The 22,519-nt window shown below is 56.3% G+C and overlaps 1 protein-coding gene across 5 annotated transcripts in view; it reads left to right on the top strand.

Annotated features, from left to right (window-relative positions):
• MGRN1 (mahogunin ring finger 1) overlaps positions 1 to 22,519 on the top strand; it is a 57,029-nt gene that overhangs the window by 24,241 nt on the left and 10,269 nt on the right. For 3 of the 5 annotated variants that reach the window (XM_027611729.2, XM_027611728.2, XM_027611731.2), the window contains exons 5-13: positions 2,382 to 2,499; positions 10,575 to 10,641; positions 11,365 to 11,414; positions 13,637 to 13,684; positions 14,334 to 14,402; positions 16,064 to 16,223; positions 17,818 to 17,927; positions 20,073 to 20,138; positions 21,771 to 21,997. In XM_027611729.2, the coding sequence (XP_027467530.1) occupies positions 2,382 to 2,499; positions 10,575 to 10,641; positions 11,365 to 11,414; positions 13,637 to 13,684; positions 14,334 to 14,402; positions 16,064 to 16,223; positions 17,818 to 17,927; positions 20,073 to 20,138; positions 21,771 to 21,997 (915 nt within the window). The remainder of the gene's footprint in view (positions 1 to 2,381; positions 2,500 to 10,574; positions 10,642 to 11,364; positions 11,415 to 13,636; positions 13,685 to 14,333; positions 14,403 to 16,063; positions 16,224 to 17,817; positions 17,928 to 20,072; positions 20,139 to 21,770; positions 21,998 to 22,519) is intronic. The other 2 variants (XM_027611730.2, XM_027611732.2) reach the window with 1 other exon arrangement.

Genomic DNA, 22,519 nt, shown 5'->3' on the forward strand with positions numbered 1-22,519 from the left:
ATTTGCAGTAAGGGTCCTGCTGGCCCCAGAAGTTTGAAATCTGCAACTTCAGCAGCAGATTTGGACAGACCAGGGAAAATGCACCTGCTTGTGTCCTGTTAGGGAAAGCCACCTGAGGGCCTGACTGGATCTGGGATTGGGACTAAGGCTTCAGGTGCTGGCCCTGCCCTGCCAAACAGCTCCTGGCCTAGGACCGCTTGTGCCTCAGTTTCCTGAGCTGGGGGTGGGAGTGGCTGGAGTGGCCCCCTCGTGTTTGGTATAAGGACCTTGCTGCTGCTTGCCGTTTTTTGGAGAAAACTCAGAGGTGGGGCTTTGTGGGGAGCACCCCCTTCAGGGAGTGAACGCTTTGTCCTCTGTGGGGCTCAGTGGGCTGGGGGCCTGGGCCCCCAAGGGGCTGCCCTTAACGTCCGCCCCATGTTCCCACGCACCCCCCACTCGTACCCGCCCTGGCAGCAACAAGAGGACAAGGTTCCTTTTCCTGTACTTTCTTCTTTGAGGCTTCACGCTGACCCAAACATTGAATTACTTTTGTTTTTTTCAATGACACAAGCCGTTTACAATGTGTTCTTACCGTAAGCCAAGAATGAGAAGATCCAGGAGTATCTGGGGGCCTGCCCCCCAGAGGTAAGCGTGGTGCCCTGCAGGTGCTGTCGCTAATGTGGCCATTCAGGTCACTCCCTGGCCCTCCTGGTGCCCTGTTGGCTCTTTCCTTGTGACCCTGCCTGCCTGACCTTTGTCCCCAGCCATGTTCACCTCTGGCTCCTGACCAGGAGGTAGGAGGACACGTGTGGGAGGGCCACAGTGCCACATTGGTTGGGGTGAAGCTTCTGTGTTCTCTGTTTTCTTCTAGTTTGGCTGCCACAGTGGAGGGGTCCTGGCTAGTGGGGAGGGGTCTGAGGGCTGCCACAGAGAGGGGCAAGGGACAGGTAGGCCGGCAGGTGCGGGCGAGCGTCCCACCCACCCCACACTCCCCCAGCTTTTGTCTTTGTCACACTTGGGCTGGTAAGAGGTTCCATATGCTTGAGAAGAGAGTCTGCTGCCCCCAGAAGGACAGTAGATGCCTGAGCCAAGGGCATAGCCCCTGGAGCCTTCGTCTTGGACCCCTGGGAGACTCCTCTGGGGCGGGGGGCGGGGGGGGGAGAAACGCTGCTCTGTCCCCTTCCTGAGACCTGGCTGGAGTGGCTGGGAGCCATGCTTCCCTTCTGAGTTTGCTGGAGTTGAGTGGTGTGAGCACAAAAGTCACCGGAACAAAGAGAAGCAGGAAGGCTCCGGAAGCCTGTGCCCAGAGACCTTTACCTTAGCCTGGAAATTCTGTTTGCATTCCCTGATTCCCTCTCTGCTTCCTGACAGGCGAGAAAGGGGGCAGATCTGAGGTCCCAGAGAAAAATCTCAGGTTTGCATGGCAGCAGAGTCCTAGCCTGTGTCTTTACGACGGGCCGAGGCCTGGGTTCTCACAGGGAAGGAAGGGCCTCTGGCCTCTGGTGGGCGGAGGGGCCCTCTCTCTTTGTGTGTACAAGAACAACCCCCCGCCCCCCAGTCTGTCAGGCTCTCCAGAGTGTCTTTTGTCTAAGAGACTGAGAGAGGCCCCAAGAATGGTGGGTGTGGGGTGGGTGGAGGAAGCTTTTTCAGGGTGGTGTGTTGGATTCCTGAATGGGGAGAAGCCAGAGTTGATCAGAATTGAAAATGTGAGTCCTCTTTGACCCAGCTGTTCCTTTTCTGGGAATGTGCTTGTAATATGTGGCTAAGATGGATGTAGAAGCAGGTCCTGGAAGTGTTGTGTGCAGTAGCAAGATGTTGGAGATCGTCTGGCGTTCACCCCGTGGTGAAGGCTGTGCAGTGTTTGCAGAGCACTCAGCTCTGTGTGTCGGCTAGGGGACATCTTCGGGGCCCGGCAGTCGCGAGAGCAGGTGTGGGTGGACTGCCGCTGGAATATGGAAGAGCAGACTCCCGTGCATTCGGGCGTGGGGGTTGTGGGGGTGCCTCCCACTGAGTACATGTTTGTACCATGTTTGTTCGGCACAGTAAACACACCATAAAAGCCAAATGGAAAGGTGTAGCTAGATCTGGAAAGGCAGTTACTGGGCAGGTGTGGGCTCTGGAGGACTTGTGACCAGGCAGAGCTGGTGGTGAGCAGAATGGGTCCGCTGAAGTCAATGGCAGGCTGAGTGCCCTGCCCTGCCACAGGAGGGCTGGCATTTGCAGGAAGAGAAAGGAAGTGTGGGTCCTGCACGTCCAATTACCTCTCGGTCCCAAAAGCCCAGTGGCTGCCAGCCCCTGTGTCACAGGCCCCTGTGCTCGGGGGCTCGCCCTGAGGACCAGGCACAGCAGACCGTTTGCTCTCAGCAGAGTCTCAGCGGCCTTTCTCTCGGCTGCCCCTTCAGGTACAGCCCCAAGAGCCCCGCCCTGCAGTCCGAGACCGTCCACTACAAGAGAGGGGTGAGCCAGCAGTTCTCCCTGCCCTCCTTCAAGATCGACTTCTGCGAGTGGAAGGATGATGAGGTAACCTTCTGGCCAGGCCCCCCTTTCCCGGGCCCCTTTCCCAAATTCCCTCCCCCTTGTGGCGGGGGACGAGCACCTCGGGGCCTGTCTGCTCAGATTCCTTGCGTGGTTGATAAGCATCAGGAGTGGCTGCTGACTCAGGTCTGTGTGCTCAGTCGGGCTTGTGCTGGACCAGAGAGCGGGGTTTGATTCACGTGTTGGCGGCAGTTACAGGCTCCAGTACCCAGCTTTGGTGCCTTGTCAGGGCCATGGGACTGCAGGATGGCAGGACCCCTTCCACCGTGTGGTTCCATAGCTGGGGACGGTAATTTATGTCATGTGAAGGATGGTGATCGAAGCTTTGTCTGTAATAGCAAAAAATGCAAACAGCCTGTATGTCTGATTGCTTGTTCACTGAGGTTATGGGAACCATCTGTCTGCATAATACGGGCCCCGTGGTTCACTTCTATAATGGATGCCATGCAGCCTTAGCGCAGGGGAAAGGGATGTGTGTGTACTGTACAGACTGATATCCCCTTACAGGCTTGGAGGGCCATTGCAGACAGATACAGTATAATTTCATGTATGTGACAACAAGAAAAATGCACAAAGCCATTTTTGCAGGTACATGTACGTGTATATAAATCTTGAGGAGAAATTAGGGAAGATGCCCGTGAAGCTGCACAGGGTCTTGGGAAAAAACAAAGAATTCTAGAACACATGTATGCACACACATACACACTGTACGTGAACGGTGTGTGTGCCAATACTGTAAACGTGTCTGAATTGTTACAGTAGGTCTGTTAAGGTATAATTTACATACCATAAAACCCTCCTAAGTATGTAATTCAGTAATTTTTAGTAAATTTATGAATTATGTGATGATCATCACAATCCAGTTCTCAAACATTTCCATCCTCCACTAGGGTCCCTCAATGCCCACTTGCAGTTAATCCCTGTTCCTAGTCCCAGCCCCTACATTAATCTACTTTCTGGACGGACTTGGCTTTTCTGGATGTTTTATATAAATGGAGTCATATGATTTGTGGCCATTTGTATCAGGCTGCTCTCATTTAGCTGAATTCTGTGGTTTCTTGAAGAAGGCAGTCGTATATCACTAAAATAAATTAGGGGGAAGGAACGGAGGCAATGGGGCATGGGTGGTATAGGAATTGGGCAGGAAGGTTCTGGCTTGTGGACTGTGTCAGAAGGTGAAGGCACGCCACGGTGTTTGCTCTTGGCTGTGTATGTGTTTGCTTGTCAGGGTGCTTTGATGACAGGCAGCAGAAGCTGCCGTTGTATCACTTACGTGAGAAAGTCCTCTGAAAGAAGAATGGGGCCACTGGAGCCCTGCCCCCAGTCCCATTCTGTCACATGGTTCCATCCCTGCATGTCCACACTCCTGGTCGGTATACCCAGCAGGTGCATGTGGTCCTGCTCACCCTCCTGTGAATGGGGGAAGGTGCTCCCCAAAGAAAGGAGGGGGCTGGGTGGGCAAAAGGGGGTTGGGCAGACAAGTGGGTGTCCCCACCCTGTGGTTGCTTGTGGGGAGGATTGGGCTGAGGCTGCATCTCACTTTGGTGACCTCTGTTCATAGAGCAGTCCCTTGCCTGGCGTTTTGGCCGCAGAACAGATCTTTGTGCATTTGCAGATGTGCTGAGTCAGGCCGACAGTTTGGGTTCCAGACTCCTGGTGAGGTCAGTTGTCCTGGGGGCACACTTGGCTCATAAACCGGTCTGAAGTGCCACATAGGGGCACCCCCTTTCCTCCCTTAGAGCATCAGGGGCCCACATTCCAACTTGTCAGCGTGTGACACGGTGGACATGGGGGGGGTGGTGGAAGGCGCAGTGGGTGTGGTGGGCGGCCACGTGGGCCTGTCTCGGATGAACTCATCCCAGGGTCCCTTCCTCGTCTTTGCCTTCTCTGATTATCTCCTCAGCTAATATGTTCTCAAAATCAGCTCACTTCTTCTTTTATGTATTTTTTTAAAAGATTGATTGATTGATTTGACAGAGATACAGTGAGAGAGGGAACACAAGCAGGGGGAGGGGCAGAGGGAGAAGCAGGCTCCCTGCTGAGTAGGGGGCCCAGTGTGGGGCTCGATCCCAGGACCCTGGGATCATGACCTGAGCCGAAGGCAGACGCTTAACCGACTGAGCCACCCAGGCATCCCGTTAGATGTATTTTTAAATGGAAACTTTTATCCGTTATTACCGTGGTTGGGAAACTAAGCCTTGCCATAGATAGAAGGTCCCGGAAGTTATTACGTCCTCTCCCTGTGTCGCTGCCTGCCGGAGGTGCTGAAGCAGATGTTGGCAGGTGTTTGAGGCCTGACAGATACTCAGGCCCCAAACCCAGACTTGTACTCAGTCAGGGCTTCTCAGCCTCAGTGCTGTTGACCCTTGGGACCCCGGTCATTCTCTGAAGTGAGGGCCGTCCTGTGCACCGTGGGATTTCGAGCAGCATCCTTGGCCTCTGGCCGCCAGGTGTCAGGAGCACCCCCACTGCAGCTGTGACAGCCAGGGATGTCTTGTGACACAGGCAGGTGTCCCCTTTGCCGCCAGCATCATGCCAGCCTCCCTTCTTTAGCCATTTTCTCCGGACTTCCCTATTTAAAGATTACAACGGTAATGTATGCTTGTTGCAAAATGTGCAAATTATACAGAATTTGTAAGGCAAAATGCCCCCCAGTTGAAGCTGCTTCTTCAGAGGCAACCGCTTCTGACCATTTAGCATGTATATTCCAGACTTTTTTCCCATGTGCATCTGTTTGTTTGTTGTAAAGATGTGGTCATGCCGTATACATATTATTCTGTAGTTTTTAAAAACATTTTATTGAGATCTAATTCAGGTACCGTACTGTTTGCCCTTTTAAAGTGTACAGTCAGTGATATTTACCAGATAGATGATGGTCCTTTGACTTAAGACGGTTTGACTTTGATTTTTCAACTTTACGATGGCACTAAAGTGATAACACATTCAGTAGAAACTGTACTTCGAATTTTGAATTTGCATCTTCCGCTGGGCTAGTGATCTGTAGCACGGTCCTCCCTGGGGATGCGGGGGCAGGAGCTGAAGCTCCCCGTCAGCCACGCGCTCACGAGGGTAAATGACCGACAGACTGACCGCCATCCCGTTTTTCTCTTTCAGTATGGTATTCACTATATTACATGAGATACTGCTCAGCACTTCATTATGAAATGGGTTCTGTGGGAGGCGATTTTGCCCAACTGTAGGCTGATGTAAGTGTTCCGAGCACGTTTTAAGTTCCTCAGGGTGTGTTAGTGCATTTTCGACTTCTGATAATTTCACCTTACGAGGGGCTTCTCAAGCTGTAACCCTGTCATAAGTTGAAGAAGGTCTGTATTCAGAGTTGTGCAGCCATCACTGCCATCTGATTTCATCAGCCCCAGAGGAGACGCTGTGCCCACCACCAGTCCCTCAGCCCCCGGCAGCCGTTCGTCTGCTTTCTGTCATTTTGGACTTGCCTGTTGGGGATGTTTCACATAAACAGAATCAGAGTATGTGACCTTTTTTTGTGACTGGCTTCTGTCCCTGAACACCGTGTCTTCATCCATGTCGTAGCAGGCGTCAGTACCTTGTTTCTTCCTGTGGTTCATAGCACTCCCCTGTGTGGTTGGACCACGTTTTGTTTATCTGTCCATCAGTGGGTGGGCATTCAGGTTGTCTCCAGCTTTGGGTTGTTAATGGACATGCTGTAGAAATTTTTGTGTGGATGTATTCATTTCTCTTGGCTATGGTTTGCTTTTTAATTTAATTTATTTTGGGGGCACCTAGGTGGGTGGCTCAGTTGGTTAAGCATCTGTCTTCAGCTCAGGTCATGATCCCAGGATCGTTGGGCTCTCTGCTCCACGGGATGTCTGCTTCTCCCTCTGGCCTCTGTCCCTACCCACTGTTCATGCTCGCTCGCTCTCTATCAAATAAAATCTTTAAAAAAAAAATTTATTTTTTAAAACTTTTATTTATTTATTTTTAAAGATTTTATTTATTTATTTGAGAGAGAGAGAATGAGAGAGAGCACGAGAGGGAAGAGGGTCAGAGGGAGAAGCAGACTCCCTGCTGAGCAGGGAGCCCAATGTGGGACTCGATCCCGGGACTCCAGGATCATGACCTGAGCCGAAGGCAGTCGCTTAACCGAGCCGCCCAGGTGCCCTTATTTTATTATTTTTTTAAAGATTTTATTTATTTATTTGACAGAGATACAGCAAGAGAGGGACAGCACAAGCAGGGGGAGTGGGAGAGGGAGAAGCAGGCTTCCCGCCGAGCAGGGAGCCCGATGCAGGGCTCAATCCCAGGACCCTGGGATCATGACCTGAGCCGAAGGCAGACGCTTAACGACTGAGCCGCCCAGGTGCCCTATTTTATTTTTTTAAAGATTGTATTTATTTGACAGAGAGAGACACAGTGAGAGAGGGAACACAGGCAGGGGGAGTGGGAGAGGGAGAAGCAGGCTTCCCCACGGAGCAGGGAGCCCGATGCGGGGCTCGATTCCAGGACCCTGGGATCATGACCTGAGCCGAAGGCAGACACTTAACGACTGAGCCACCCAGGCTCCCCTAAAACAATTTATTTTAGCGAAAGGGGGCAGGGGGAGGAGCAGAGGGAGAGGGAGAGAAGCAGACTCCCTGCTGAGCGCAGGGCCCAGCACAGGGCTGGACCTCAGGACCAGACCCCAGGTCCCTGAGATCATGACCTGAATTTATCATGAGTTAGCCGCTCAACTGACTGAGCTACCTAGCTCCCTTTAATTTTATTTTTTTAAGACTTTTTTTTTTTTAAAGATTTTGTTTATTTTTTTGTCAGAGAGAGCACACGCACAAGCAGAGGCAGCGGCAGAGAGAGGGAGAAGCAGACTCCCCGCCAAGCAGGGAGCCTGATGCGGGGCTCGATCCCAGGACCCTGGGCTCATGACCTGAGCTGAAGGCAGACACTTAACTGACTGAGCCACCCAGGGGTCCCAAGACTTTTTTATAGTAGTTTCAGGTTCACAGCACAATTAAGAGGAAGGCATGAAGATTTCCCGTATCCCCCCATTCCCACACATGCGTAACTTTATTTACTGAATCTTATTGTGGACATCTTGGAGATGGCCTGGTGGCTGGAGTGGCTTCTTTGCTGGGTTTCCCTACCAAACCCCTCATGGCTTCCGTTTATTTTCATGAGAGCCACGTCCCCCTCCTCTTCCGTCCTTTGCCTTTTCTCTATTTCTCAGTGTCCGTCTGGCCTGGGGCTTGCAGAGACCCTTCTCTGGACGCCCCTCTGGGGCAGGAGAGCCCAAGCTGCCGTGGGGCGAGGCTCCCACCCGTGCTTGCGTCGGGGAAGAGTGGGGCCTGGGCTGGAGAGCCCGGTGTGGCTCCGGCCAGTACTGGCTCTTCCTCCCGACCTGGGCAGCCGCTCTTCCCAAAGAAAAGCCTCTCTTCCTGCATTAAAAATAAATATTCCCCTCAGACTGTGGGGTGGGTGCAAGTTGCTGTCCTCCCCCAGCGTACTTAGCTCCAGGGAGTGAGTCAGGTGCGGGGTGTCTTAGGGGAGATGGTCCTCACCCCCTGAGCCCACAGCCCCTGGTGCCCCGGTGTGATGTGGCTGTGGCGCCAGCTTCAGAGGCACAGGCCACGTAACCGGCTGGCAGGTGGGGGTGGCAGCTCCCTGTGTGGAGGCTTGTCATGGCTGGGCGTTCGAGGGCGGCACGGTGCCGGGCCCTGGTGCCAGGGAGAGCTGGGGTCCCATGTCCCTTCATTTCTGTCACGGTCCCCTGGCCTCAGCCTGGGCCGGCCAGGGCGGGTCTTCTCTCAGGCCTTGCCGAGTCTTTTTAAGGAATACCAAGCGTCTGCCGCTGCCCTGGGCTCTGTGGCCGTGGTCGCTGGGTGAACGTTAGCAGGAGGCGCCAGCAGACCTGCCGCCACAGAGCCTTCGGACGGTGTCTGTGTCAGGACGGTTTTGGTTGAGCAGCCAAAACACATCTCAGTATGACTTAAGAAATGAAGACCGAGGTCTGTCCATTGTGAGCCCCGTGTGCCCGCAAGACCGGAGAGCAGGGCTCAGGTCACTGACTGCTGGTGGAGCCACCGCGCAGGCCTCCCCAGACCAGGACCAGCGAAACAAGACTGGTGCTGAGGCTGCACTCAGTGTGCAAGGAAGAAAGAAAATGCCAGTCACTCGTGGCTTCTCAGAGCCCTGAGCTTGTTGTTAACTGACCCCTGCCCCACAGCAGCACCAGGGATTCTATTCCAGAAAGTGACCGGACATGCAGGGGCAAGTGGGCTGTGTGCACAAAGCTCTGCTCCCCATCGGGCTCTTACTTGAACCCTCCCCTTCTGGGCTTGATTACAGCCCTTGGAAAGGCAGTGCCTGCACATCACCCAGTGTCCACGTCACCAGGATAACTGTAGGATGGTCACGGCAGGATGGCCCCCTGTGCCCTGACTGAGGGGGGGGAGGGCAGAAACAGGCTTGCAGAGGGGTAGCTGTGGATGACTTGTATCTCCTGTCTCAGGTGATCACCTATCCAGGGGTAGCCCTGGATAGCTGTGGATGACTTGTATCTCCTATCTCAGGTGATCACCTCCACCATCCCCCATGAGTCACCCCAGAGCAAGGCAGGCCTTGCAGAGAGGGGCCCTTCCCTCTTCAAAGTCTGGATTTCTGTGGTACAGCCCTCTACCCTGAGGCTACAGCGAGCATGAGCCCTGGCTGGGTCCTGGGGGGCCTGAACACGCCCTCCACCTCCCCACATGCAGCTAGTGTGCACATGGGTTCCTAGAGTCCTGCGTGCCTGGGAGTCCGTGCCCTGTGTCTCTCCGTGAGGCCCTTCTGGGCCACATTCCTCCTTAGCTCCTGCTGCCTGAACATGCCAAACTCTGCATGGCTGGTGCTCACTGCGTGTTTTCTCAGCCACCACGCGCACCAAGCACAGCTTTTATCCCTGTTTTACAGACGGGGAAACTGAGGCTCAGGTGGTGGAGCCAGTCTTGATCCCAGTACCTGGTCCCTCCCAGTCCCGCCCCCCACTGGCAGTCTGGGACCCACAGGCACCTTCTGGGCCTCCCTTTGCAGCCCTTCTTGGGGTGTTCTCAGCTGGTCACGTCTGTCCTGTGGGTCCTGGCCTGTGGCCCCCGCTGCTGAGCAGATGTGGAGACCATGCCCAGGTAGATGTGTGTGGGGAGGAGAGTGGCCTTTGGCCAGGGAGCAGCCGGGAGCCACGCAGCCAGCTTGTGTGCCATATTGTGGCCACTTTCCTTCTGCCCTTGGTCGGGGCAAGCCAGGCACTTTCTTTACGACACTGAACACCGGGTCCCCTGGGGCTCAGACCGATGCCGTCCATTGGTGTGCGTGGCAGCCCAAAGGGGGACAGCCCCGGTGTCCCTTAGCAGGCGAATGGGTGAGCATGGTCTGGCTGTGCAGCAGAGGAGTACTCAGCCCAGGGAGGAAGCACTGATGTGTGCAGCGAACCTCGAAAACGTGGTGCACAGTGAACAAGCCAGACGGGAAAGATACGTGCTGTGAGGTCCCACTTCGTGAAATGTGCAGACCAGGCAAATCCGTGGACGTCAAGTGGCGTGGGGCTTACCCGGTGGGGAGGGTGTGTGGTCATGGGGACAGGGTTCCCGTTGGGACTATGAGTGTGCTCTGGAAATGGATGGTGGCGGTGGTAATTAATGTGGCCTTACAGATGCACTTAGTGCTACTGAGTTACACAGATTTGCCATTTTAATCATTTTTTTTTAAGATTTTATTTATTTATTTGAGAGAGGGAGAGAGAGGGCGCACATGAGGGGGGAAAGTCAGAGGGAGAAGCAGACTCCCCACCGAGCAGGGAGCCCGATGCGGGACTCGATCCCGGGACTCCAGGATCGTGACCTGAGCCGAAGGCAGTCGCCTAACCAACTGAGCCACCCAGGCGCCCCATTTTAATCATTTTTATCGATTTTGCCAAAAGGGAAAAAGAGGTGCAGCCAGCTGTCTGTCTTCTCTCGCCATTTTGTCTGACTTTGTGAGCTCCACTGCGGTGCCATCCTGCTCACCGCGCCTCCACCCTCCAGCTCAGTCTGACTGTTCTTGCCTCCTTTTCTCCTCAGTTGAACTTTGACCTGGACCGGGGCGTGTTTCCAGTGGTCATCCAGGCCGTGGTGGATGAAGGAGACGGTGAGCGGCCTTTCCTCGTCCGTCTCCCTTTCGGGCTGTGGGCCATTCTCACTTCAGTCAGCAGGGAGGAGTTTATTCCAGAAGTGGTGAAAGACAGCTCAGCCCACTCAGCACATTTAGGGCCATGGGGTTCAAGCCCTGAGCTGGGCTGCGGGGCTCCCTCTTGAGTTCCTTCTCCTGACTCAGCTCCTTCCCACCGACTCACCACCGCGGTGACAGCAGCTAGCCAGGCCTTGGCTTGTGGCGTCCACGCTCAGCGGGATGACGGGAGACAGCAGAGAAGGTGCAGAGCAGTGTGGGCCCCGTGCTGGGGGCTGTCAGCGCGTCAGGCCACGCTGATTGGCTGACCGGCCTTCCTCCTTCTGCCGGTCTTGCTGGGTCTCTCCCGTGCCACTGCTGTGGGCTCTGGTCCCCCAGCCTAGAGCATGGGCCCCCCCCACACCCCCCCTCCCCGGCTGAGTCCTGGCTTCTCGGCCTTGTCGGAATGTTCCTCCGTGCAGAGCCAGCAGGCAGCACGTGGAGGCGCGTTGGAGGAGGTATGGCCAGTGGGAGCAGCGGGCCCCCCAGACAGAGGAAGGCACAATGAGGACGCTCCTCCTGTGGGTTTGGGCTCTCCAGCTGAGAGCCTAGGGAAGCTGCAGCTCAGAAGGAGAAGTTCAGGGTAGGGGGCAGAGGAGGGGTTGAGGCCAGCTCTGACCACTCCCTCCTCTCTCTCCCCGGCAGTTGTGGAAGTGACTGGCCACGCCCACGTGCTCTTGGCTGCCTTTGAAAAGGTAAGTGCCATCCTGCCCCTGCCTGTGCCCGTGACCAGGGAGCGTGGGTGTTTTGGGACTAGAAGTTTGAACTGGGGGTCTGGGCTTGGCCAGATGGGCCTAGTTCCAGAGGTTCAGGGCAGGTGGGAGGCACTCCAATTACTCTGGGCTCCAGGAGGCCGGGCCTCAAGATAGCATCACCTTTGGAAGGGTTTTCAAAGGGCATCTAGTGTGTGGTGAGGGGCCGTGTTCTAGGGAGGCCAGCCGTTTGGAACTCCCTATAACCTGCCAGCACAGGGGCCCGGACACCCATGTGGAGGGCTCTCATCACAGACCAGCTTTTCTCTGGGATGTAGACAGATCATCCAGGTTGTCACCTCTCAGGACCCCTGCCTTTCCCACCAGTCCCATTGGAGCCTCTCAGCCTGGCCTGGTCCTCACATGCATGCTCTGCCCTGCCTCCAGGTGGCTGTGTCACCCGGTCCCACAGGCCTGCGTTGACCTCACTCCCTACTGGGCCCTTTCAGACTTCCGGGACAGACATTTGTGGTATTTACTCTTCTGATGTCTGTGAGGACACCCAGAGAGTTGGGTGGACCTAGGAGGCAGTCCTCCAGGTAGCTTCAAGGCCGACAGCCCCTTGTTTGTTGTGTCCTTGGCACGCAGTAGATGCTCAGTGAATGCTGGTGGGGTTGCTGAGGGTCTGCCACCTGTCTAGCATGGCCCTAGACCCGCTGTGGTGCAAAAAGAAAACATCCAGGCCCTCCTGGAGTCCCTGAGTGGTGGGTGCCTCTCATACAAAGAGGCCATTTACATGCAAGGATTCACTTAATATTACCTGTGGCCTGATGCATATTTGAACTTAGATGTTTGCCCGTTTCTTCCATGGAGATCCCAGTCCCCAGTCTCCCCAGGTGTTCATGTTTTGTGGCCACGTTACGTAGGGTGCAGTGGGGAGAGAAGGGTCAGCCTCACCGTCGTCTCTGCGTTAGGATGTCGTGGGGTCTAGGGACGGTCCCAGTTACCAGTCACTGCTGTTCATGGGGGCCAGGCAGTTGTGTGTGTGTTTGTTAATGCAGCAGGGAAGAAATCCCTGCTCACGGAGACCCTTGCTGGAGGTAGTGGGCTGTGTCCCTTGTTGGAGAATGTCATGTCTGATGGCCCCTTCCCCCCGGGGCTCTGTGACACTGGCCTGGACTCTGCAGTTGTAAAGTGGTTCCGGCATCAGCCTGTGGCCTGGGTGGACAAGGATCAGGGATGCCTCCCATGAGGAAACCAGGCTCGGGCTGCTTCTCTGGACTTTGCACCACACATGGGCATCCTGCTGATGCTTCCTCAGCCTGGTGTGCGTCTGCAGCCTTGAAAGCGTTGAGGGCAGCGCCCAGCTCCTCCCTGTGATCTGGGTCTTTCCAGACTCCCCGGGGAGTTAGGACAGCTGGGCCCAAGGACCCTGTGGCCCATTTGTCCTGTGCTCCCCCTGGCCCCTGGGGCTGTGGTGGCACGGAGCGCCCAGGGCAGAAGGTGGGCCTCTCCCTCGCCGGCTGCACTGCCCAAGCCCGGCCTTGTCAGAAGAGATGGTAACTGTTTGCTGTGTGCTTCTCTGGTGAGGTTGGGTGGGCCATCGAAGGCAGACTCCACCTGCACTTCCGGTTTAGAGCCCAGTGAGAAACTGCTTTATATTTGGAATCCATCATACTGAAAATGCTGAGCACTGGAATCATTTGATTCTGAGGGGTAAATGGTGTTGTCACAAGATCTCAGATCTCATACCTTCATTAACCTCGAACTCTGGGCGGTGTGTCTCCCCAGATGCCACCAAACACACTTACCCTCTTTAGTTGTTAGAGTTTTTAGGATTTGGGGCTTTCCCGTGTAAGTATGCGTGTATATGTTTGTCTTCTCAACAAAGCCAAGCCCTTTTGGGTCAGAAGTGGGCCGTGTGAGTTCTTGCCATCCAGGTGCTGCTGCTTGCTGTTGGGGGGCTCTGCTCTGTTGTCAGAACTTGCCTGATGGTTGCAAGCCTGAGTGTGCTTGGGCACTACCCAGAGAGTTGGGTGGACCTAGGAGGCAGTCCTCCAGGTAGCTTCGAGGCCCAGTCAGAGGGCCACATTTGGAGAGACCTGGCCGGGCGCCGTCCTTCAGCCATGGATATGGAATGGCCGAGGAAGGGCCTTCAGCTTGCTGGCGGGAGTGCTAAGTGATACCAACTTGATTGAGTTCACCTTTGTCTTTCTTCCCTGTAGCATGTTGACGGCAGCTTCTCTGTGAAACCTTTAAAGCAGAAGCAGATTGTAAGTCTGATAGAAGAAATATTGTGGCCCCTTTTGATTTAAAAGCCCCCCCCCACACACACACACAGTCTCACTCTGCAGAGTCATTGTCTGGGCTCTGGGAAATCCGGCTCTGCCTCCTCAGGTGCATGTGTGCCCCCATCGTGTCCCAGTATTGACTTGTAGCCCCAAGTCTTGTCCGGCTTGATAAGGAGTGTTTGCGTCCATAGGGCTATGGGGGAAATGCAGCGACTCAGACCACTTCTGAACATGGTCAGTGTGAGGTCTGACTCTGGTCACTCTTGTGCGGCTAGTGACTGGGGGTCCAAAGTGGTTTTTCTCTGGGGAGGGGGACAGTAAGGTGGGCATGGGGTATGGTTGCCTGGCCCGTATAGAGGTTGGCTCCATGCCCCCTGGTGGGCAGAACCACTGGACTCTCCCCCCCGCCCCCCCGACTGCCTGTGCTCCTGGGTGGGCTGGGCAGGTAGCAGGTTCTCTGCCCTTCTCCTGGCACTGGGCCCACTCCCTGAGGGGCAGGTGGACAGATTTTCAAACCACACCTGCTCTAGGACCTGAGCCTGGTCCCTGGAAAGTGGTGTTGGGCCATGTGGGTGCAGTGGAGCCCTTAAGTGGGGGCTGGCAAGGGCCCAGATTCCTCTCCGTTCTCCAGGTGGACCGGGTCAGCTACCTGCTGCAGGAGATCTACGGCATCGAGAACAAGAACAACCAGGAGACAAAGGTATGTGCTTGTGGTGATATCTGCTGGCACTGCAGGAGGAGCTCGCTCCCCAGCTTCCCTTCCACCTACACGGAAACAGGCTCCTGGAGGGGCTTGTCTGGGTCCCCCAGCCCTGGCCAGGGCCCCGTGGGCTGGTGGTAAATGAGTTAGTCCCTTGTGTGCCTTCCCCGGGAGGCCCTGCGACCCCAGACTCCATTTTTCCTTAATTTTTTATTTTATTTTATTTTTATTTATTTTTTTAAAGATTTTATTTATTTGAGAGAGAGAGAGCGTGATCACGAGCAGGGGGGAAGGGCAGAGGGAGAAGCAGGCTCCCCACTGAGCAGGGAGCCTGAGGTGGGACTCAGTCCCAGGATCCTGGGATCATCACCTGAGCTGAAGGCAGATGCCCAACTGATTGAGTCACCCGGGCGCCCATTTTTCCTTAATTTTTTAAAGGAGTTAATAGGGAGGGGCGCCTGGCTAGCTGGGTCAGTGAGCATGCGGCTCTTGATCGGGTTGTAGGTTCGAGCCCCACATTGGGTGTAGAGATGACTTAAAAATAATAAGAGTAATGAATGAATAAATAGAAGAGTTAACAGAATCTGCGGGCATTTTGTTCTTTTTCCAGCAAATTCCCTGACTTGTTAACATCATTGGGTTGCTAGCCGTCGGGTGGGCAGGGACAGCCTGGCGTGTGGGGCCCCTTTGCACCCCCTCAGGGGAGCCCACACTGCCCCCGCCAGTGGGGCCCCCCCCCCCCCCCGCCCAGTCGCAAGCCCTCTGTGTGCCTGTAGCCAGAGCACGTGGTTGACGGAGCTCTGGTCTGGTCCGGCCAGGGAAGGGTGGCAGAGAATCAGCCTGTACCTTTGTCATCGTTTGAAAGGCACGAGGGAAACTACCATCTCTTTTTAAACGTTTCTGGAAGTTTCTGGAAGTCTTACACGTGAGCTTCTGTGACAGCTGAGACGGGTTGAAAGCTGAAGTCAGGGCAGTTTGGTCAGGCCCTTATTCTCGAAGGAGCGCCCCCGGTGTGCTTGCTTCCTGCGTTAACACCACAGGTGGGCCGGCTGCCCCTAAATGGCCTGGGAGTGCGTGTCTTTGCCTTGACTGGCCGTCTGTCTGATCTGTTCCGTGCCCTGATTTCACAGAAGATGCACAAGCAGCATAGCTGTTCCGAAGCACAGGGGCAAGGCCGGGCCCCCGTCAAACCTGATTTACAGAAGCTGGTGGTGGGGCCGTTGTTGCTGACTCTTGATCCAGATACTAGTTTTGATTAGACAAGTTAGACTTGTCTGATTTTTTTCAGTTTCAGCCCCGTAAGTGGGCGCCCTCTGCAAGACATGCTCCGTACTGTTGGGTCGTTTCCACGTTTTCTCTGTGGTTCTGAGGCATGGAACGAGACCCGAGTTTCTTGGTTTGGAGAGTGTGTTGGGGGTGGGGCATAGATTCTCTTCTCTGTCTGGGGGCCGGCGCGGGCTGGGTCAGCCCTGGGCTGCATCTCCCGAGGAGTCCTGCTCCACGGTGACCTTCCTCCGCCCTCTTGGGCTTCCCTCTGGGGAAATGGGGGACAGCCGGTGGGGCGGCCGGGGACGGGAACAGCTCCCTGCTCCGCCCCCTGTCCTGGCCCCTGCCTGTGGCCCTTGGGAGCCGCCGACGCTTGTCCCTCGGTGTCCCCACAGCCCTCGGACGAGGAGAACAGCGACAACAGCAGCGAGTGTGTGGTGTGCCTGTCGGACCTGCGGGACACGCTGATCCTGCCCTGCAGGCACCTGTGCTTGTGTAACTCATGTGCAGACACACTGCGCTACCAGGCCAGCAACTGCCCCATCTGCCGGCTGCGTGAGTGGGGGGGCCGGGGGGCCGGGGGCTGTCGGCCGCCCACCCTGGGCACAGGTGGTTGGGACCCACGGCGACCGCGCGGGCCCGTGCGTGGCTCTCATCCTCTGAAAATTAGACTTCGGGAGTTAACGTCTGGAAGGCTGTGCCAGGGCAGGTGCTTGCAGTGAAATTGGAACCGGACAGATAGATGTTGGTAGTGACTCAAGTTTTTAAGTGTTACGTGGAAAATGTCTGGGTTTAAAGACCAGACCTGGTGATGTGGAAAGCTGACTGAGGAGGGATAGGCTTCCTGGAGCACTGCAGACGTTTTCTCAAAGCTAATTCTGAATCAAGTGTTTGTCCTCCAGTGGAGGAATCTAAACATTCTCAGGGCAGAAAATCCCACTGGATCAAAATGAGCATCAAGCTGGCGGGTGGGTCCCGGCAGCAAGGGAGCCCAGGGTGTGGGTGAGGAGCGAGGACGGCTTTTTGGAGAAAGCCTTCCTGCCCTTTCACCTCAGTGTGCTGGTCGGCCTCCTTGGGGTCTCCTGGGGCACTCGTGCCTCACCCCGCGCCCCTGAGGCAGCACGCAGCCCTGCAGCCCCAACTGCCATGCCTGTCTTGTCACTGTCTTGGGGCTCACAGCCTAGTAAGGCGCAGGGGTGGGTCTACACCTGTTGTCCCCCTGGGATAGACGGGTGTGTGCAGAGGCCACAGGGCAGGCCAAGCGTGTGGAAGTAGAGGATGAGGCTGTGGGGTCTGGGGGTCCAGAGTCCAGCCCTGATGAGACCTCAGGGGTAGGTGGGGGAGGCTGCAGGGGGCCGGTGTGCTGGCCCTGGAGGGTCAGGCAGCAGGGCCAGAAGCCCCTCCCGTGGGAGGAACATGCTAGGAGCGGGGGAGCGGGGGGCCGAAGGCCAGCCTCCCCCACGGGCCCTGGCTCCTGGGCATTCTCGGCTGCGGCCTGGTGTGGAGGCCCCGGGGGGCCCTTGTCTCTGAGGCCTGCAGCCTGGGGCAGCCGCCGTCAGTGCTAGGGACATGGGTGCCCCTGGCAGGTGCTGGTACGGTGTGCAGCTGTGGACTGTGTGCAACCTGCATTTTTCGTCAACGTTACACTCCTGTTAGGGGAACTGACGGTCCAGGACGACCAGTAGCCTGCGTCCTGATTTATTTTCCCAGTTCTTGCTGCTGCTGGTTTTCCAGTGTAGAGATTGTGCTGTCGGGCGTTCACATACGTGCGTCTGCCTGCCCTTGGTATGACTTCAGGAGGAGACTGGCCAGTGCCCGGGGCACACCTTACGCTTTTAGCTGGTCGCCAGGTGTGACGCAGATGCACTGTTGCATGTATAGTCCAGGGTTCGGCCTGTGGGAGGCTGGTGGCACCCTGCTTGTTGCCCCAGAAGCTCCACCAGAACCAGGGTTGTGCACTCCTGGCCTCATCTGTCTCTCTTCCGGGCCACTCTGTTGTGACTCTGTTTTGCCTCTGATTTGGAAACGTGGCTTGTTCTAGGACCTCTGTGTGGTGGGTGGGTGGCCAGTGTCCCTGGAGCCCAGAGGGCCTCAGTGGTGCTGGAACTGGCTGCCCCTTGCCTCATGTGAGCCCTTCCCTCTGCCACAGCCTTCCGGGCCCTTCTGCAGATCCGGGCGGTGAGGAAGAAGCCAGGAGCCCTGTCCCCTGTTTCCTTCAGCCCTGTTCTGGCCCAGAACATGGACCACGACGAGCATTCAGTAAGTACCTTTTTTTTCTGTGTTGGGGGGTGTGGGGCAGAGAGAGGAGGGGGTCTGGAGGAAGCCCCTGCCCACTTGCAGAGCCCATCAGGTGTCCACATGCTCTCAGGGCTTACCTTTGTGGTAGGACGGCTTCAGGTTCCCAGTGGGGCCGTGTCAGGAGGCCCTGGTCGGTGGCCAGAAGGAACGGCAGGGCCAGACTGTCTACCTCTCTCTGCCTGCCAGCTCCATGGGCCTCCTGTGTCTGGCGGGCCAGTGCTGGTCCCCACAGGTGGTGGTGAGGTGGAAGGGGTGACCCAGGCTGGGCCCAGTGAGCCCCGGGTCCCAAGAGTGTTGTTTTTGCCGAGAGCAAGGGCCATCTGACGGCACGCAACCCTGCCTTGAGTGTGAGTGTCTGTCACCGTCATTCTGCCAGCGAGACAGCCAGGGCCACTGCATGGGTCCTAGAGGGTGAGGTCTCGCCCAGCGGGCAGTTGCCACATGTCCCCCTGACGTTCTCTGCCCACCTGGAGGTGGTGCCCATCCTGGACACAGGAGGGCACCTTGGCAGCCATCCACCTCACTAGCTTCCTAGGAAACCGGCAGGTAGAGCTTGCAGGCAGATAAGGGAAGACAGGCTCCGGCTTTGGGGAGAGAGATGGCTCTTTGGCTGAAGAGAGACGGAGAGAGACAGAGAAAGGCATGGAGAGAGATGGGCGGAGACATGGAGAGAGACACAGATGGGGATGAAAGTAGAAAAGCAGGTACTGAGACATTGGCAGAGAGACAGGACGAGACAGGGATGGGGCAGGAAGGGGAGGCTGGCGTGGGCAGGTGGGGCGGGCAGGGGTAGGCCCAAGTCTTGAGCTCGTAGGCCCCAGCCGGCCACAGCGGTTGTCAGCCAGTGGATCCGTTGTTGGGACTCAGTGATTCTTAGAGGAAAAGGACCCAAACCTTGTGGTTCACGCACCCACAAGATGGCCTTCTGTGCTGGGCCAGTGGGTGTCATGTGTTTGGCCTCTATGGTGATTCTGAATATTGGACCAGCGGTGTTTAAAAGTCTGGACATTTTCCTTAAGACTCAGATTTCTGGCTTCTCTTTCGAAATTTGTAGCTGTGGTCTCGTAGCTGGAGCAGAACAAGGCTGCCTCGGAGGTGGGGTCCCCATCACCCCCACTCTTCCTGGGCCAGCCAGACTGGGTGTTTTGCCTGCTGGACCCCTGTCGGCATCAGGGCTTACTACTTCCAAAACAGCCTTCCAGTGACTTTAATGTTGGGCTTGACTTAGGAACACTGAATATTTTCCCCAGCAATGCAGTTTTAGTAGAGATTGGAGTAGCCCTGAGATGTGATTTGTTCCTGGGAGAGAAGTCACTGTTCTGAGGGATGGGGGCTCGGGGATGGATGGTGGATTTTCTTGTTGCTTGTCTGTGCCCCTCCCAGGCCCTGCCCTGGAGTCTGAGCATCCGGCCTGACTTTCACTCTTACTCTGAGAGAGCCGAGATGCTGCTCACACTACTAGGCACACTGGGGTTTGAGTTGTAAGCTTCACATGCTCCTGTGACTTCCCCTCCAGAGGATTAAGATAGCCAAATAAACGGGCTCTTGTTCTCTGCCACATTCCCTGTACGAGCAATTTCCACATAGTGCCACAGAGAACCCAAATTTTCTTCCATGAGACCATTACAATCATTGAGGAGTGGGGGTGATCTGAGGTTGATTTTTCTCCCCAGCTTCCTCTAGGAGTTGGACATTGGTAATAAGTTTATGAGGCAGTGCTGAGCCTCATAGAGGTATGGGGTGGAGTGTTGCCTTCCTCTGCTCAGCTGGGCCCACTTGTGGGGAGCGCCTGGCCAACCTCATACCTGTGCTGGCCAGGACTTGCTTCTCGGGGTGACCCAGACCACGGGTGGGCAGTGGGACAGGGATGGGCTCTCCCAGCGGCAGAACTCCTGGGAGTTGTGTAGATGTCCAGGCCTAGGTCCCTGCAGAATCTTGTACTTGGCCAGGTCCCCGGACTTCATGTGCAGGTTACATTTGCCAAGTACAGGCTCACAGCACACCTAGAGACCAGCAAACCTGAGAGACCCCCCCCCCCCCAGCCCGCCAGCTCCAGTGCCGTTTGGGGGGTGGCAGTTGTAAAACGTATGATTTTTATCTTGACAGTGTCCCTTTAAAAAATCAAAGGCGCACCCCGCCTCACTGGCCAGCAAGAAACCTAAAAGGGAAACAGTAAGTGTGTTTGGCCCTATGGCCACATCTTTGCCCCGCACCCTAATGATTCAACCAATGACAAGTATGGGAAGTCATTTTCACCCCAGGCTAACGTGTTTGGCTAATTTAATCTGTCCAATCCACTCTCCCCAGTCCCGGCGTCCCTGCCCAGGAAGGGAGTTTTGTGGAACAAGCAAAGCTCAAGGTCTGTCGGCAAAAAGCCAGTGTCTCGGCTCCCCGCTGCCAAGCGGCAGCAGCACCGGCCTCGGGCCGCCCCTTCTCGCCAGCTCTGCTTCTGCCCGTGGTCCCCAGTGGCCTCGTTTCCCTTTTTTTTCTTGCTGGCAGTGGAATGACGTTGGAGGTGGAGCTCCCTTGCTGCTAGTTTTTGCAAAAACCGTCCTCCTCGCGCTTGCTGCTTGTCCCGCATCCCCTGCTCTCTCCCCCTTGGATGGTAGCTCTTTGGGCCAAGGACTTGGTTTTCTGGCATTTTCCCTGCATCTCGGGGAGCAGGTGGGGACCTCTGCCTGGAGCCTCTCCTGAACCCCGTGGCCCCTTGGCAGAACTTAGGTGGAAGTCCCTGGAGGCCCAACCTGGAGGTAGAGGTTTTTCCTGTTTGGAGGGCAAGGAGGTTCACAGTAATTACTGGCCTTTAAGTGGAAGGCAAGTTGGGAGCAAATGCAGGGCACCACGGGTCCAGGGGCCCAGGGGACTCAGGAGGTCCTCGCTGAGGGCAGGGAACCCCTACCCTGGCCCTTCTGCCTTCCCCTGGTCCACAGGGTTGTCCCGTCGTCACCCAGAAAGGCAGCTCTCCCTTCCTCCCGGCAGAGCAGTCAAGCGGGCGGGAGCTTCACACTGGGAGCACCACTGGGCATTTGCCCTTGGCCTTGTGTAGTGAGAGCAAGGCAGGTGGCTGTCCCACCTGCACAGCGGCCTGGGGGCCTAACATCTCCCGGCACCTGGGCATCTCCCCACCCTAACCCTAAAGCAAGACTCAGTCTGTTGATTTGCCTCACTCCCAGCCAGGGGGAAGACTGGTTCTGAACCAGGGGTGCCCATTAAAACCACCTGGAACACGCGTCACCTCCAGTGGACGCTTGTTCCAGGCACACAGGATCTCGAGTTGGGCCAGATGCCTGTATGGGGCAAAGCTCCCTGCGGGGCCAGGCCCTCCCTGGTCTAGAACACATGCGGCTCCACTGGCCTCTCCCGTCTTTGGCATGGCTTTGCTCTCCACCTGCTCCTGAGCCTCCTTGCTCTCTCTGATCCCTCACTCTCCACCCTTGCCAGGCAGGAACAGAAAGCCAGGTAGGGGCTGGCCGAGACCGGGGGTGGGGAGGCTCTTTTAGCTGCCCTGTCTTCCTTCGTCTGGGGTACAGAGCGGGCCACTCGGGCATCCCAGGCTGTGTGCTGCAGCTGATGGCCAAGGGAGCCCTGGGGGGGTGTCTGATGCTGCTGTGGTGTTCTTGGCACCCCTCTGAGGGAGGGTAATTTAGGTCCCTGGAAGGTGGAGTGGACAAGAGATGGCCAGAAGGCAGGTTCTGGGGAGTAGGACATCCCTGGGGCACAAGGCCAGCGTCTGGGGCTTTGTGGCCCAGGGTACTGAGCAGGGAGTGTGGCCAGCCCGTCCCTTACCCGCTTTTGTCCCCACAGAGCTCTGACAGCATCCCACCTGGCTATGAGCCCATCTCCCTGCTTGAAGCGCTCAACGGCCTTCGGGCCATCTCCCCGGCCATCCCTTCAGCCCCCCTTTATGAAGAGATCACCTACTCAGGCGTCTCGGATGGCCTGTCCCAGGCCAGCTGTCCACTCTCTGGGATCGATCGAATCCTGGAAAGCAGCCACCAGAAGGGCAAGCCGAGGAGCAAATCCCCTGACAGGTGAGGCTGGTGCCAGGATTCCCTTTGGGGGCTGGTATGTGGGAACCCAGCTGCCTGTTCTGTGGCGGGGGTCAGGGAAACATGCGGTATCATGAAAGAAGTGCAAAGCAGGGGGCCGCCTGGGTGGCTCAGTTAGTTCATCGTCTGACTTCGGCTCAGGTCGTGATCTCGGGATCCTGGGATTGGGCTCCACGCTCAGTGAGGAGTCTGCTTTGAGATTCTGTCTTGCCCTCCCTCTGCCCATCCCCCTGCTTGAATGCACGCTCTCTCTCACTCTAAATAAATATTTTTAAAAAAAAGTGCAAAGCAGGTAGTATCTGCGGCTTTAGAATGTTTTGTTGGGTGAGCCATCAGAGTGACTCGCGGAACCAGTAGCATGTTAGGTTATGGCTAAGGCTGGTTACAGCAAAGGAGAGAGAGCAAAGCAGCCGGAAAGATGCACTGGTGGAGGCCACAGGTGCCCAGTGTCCCTCCCTGTCCCAGGCCACACAGGACACAGTAGGAGCCCTTTGAGTCTCAGGG

This window comes from Zalophus californianus, chromosome 10 (assembly GCF_009762305.2).
Source record: "Zalophus californianus isolate mZalCal1 chromosome 10, mZalCal1.pri.v2, whole genome shotgun sequence".
NCBI classification, from domain to species: Eukaryota; Metazoa; Chordata; class Mammalia; order Carnivora; family Otariidae; genus Zalophus; species Zalophus californianus.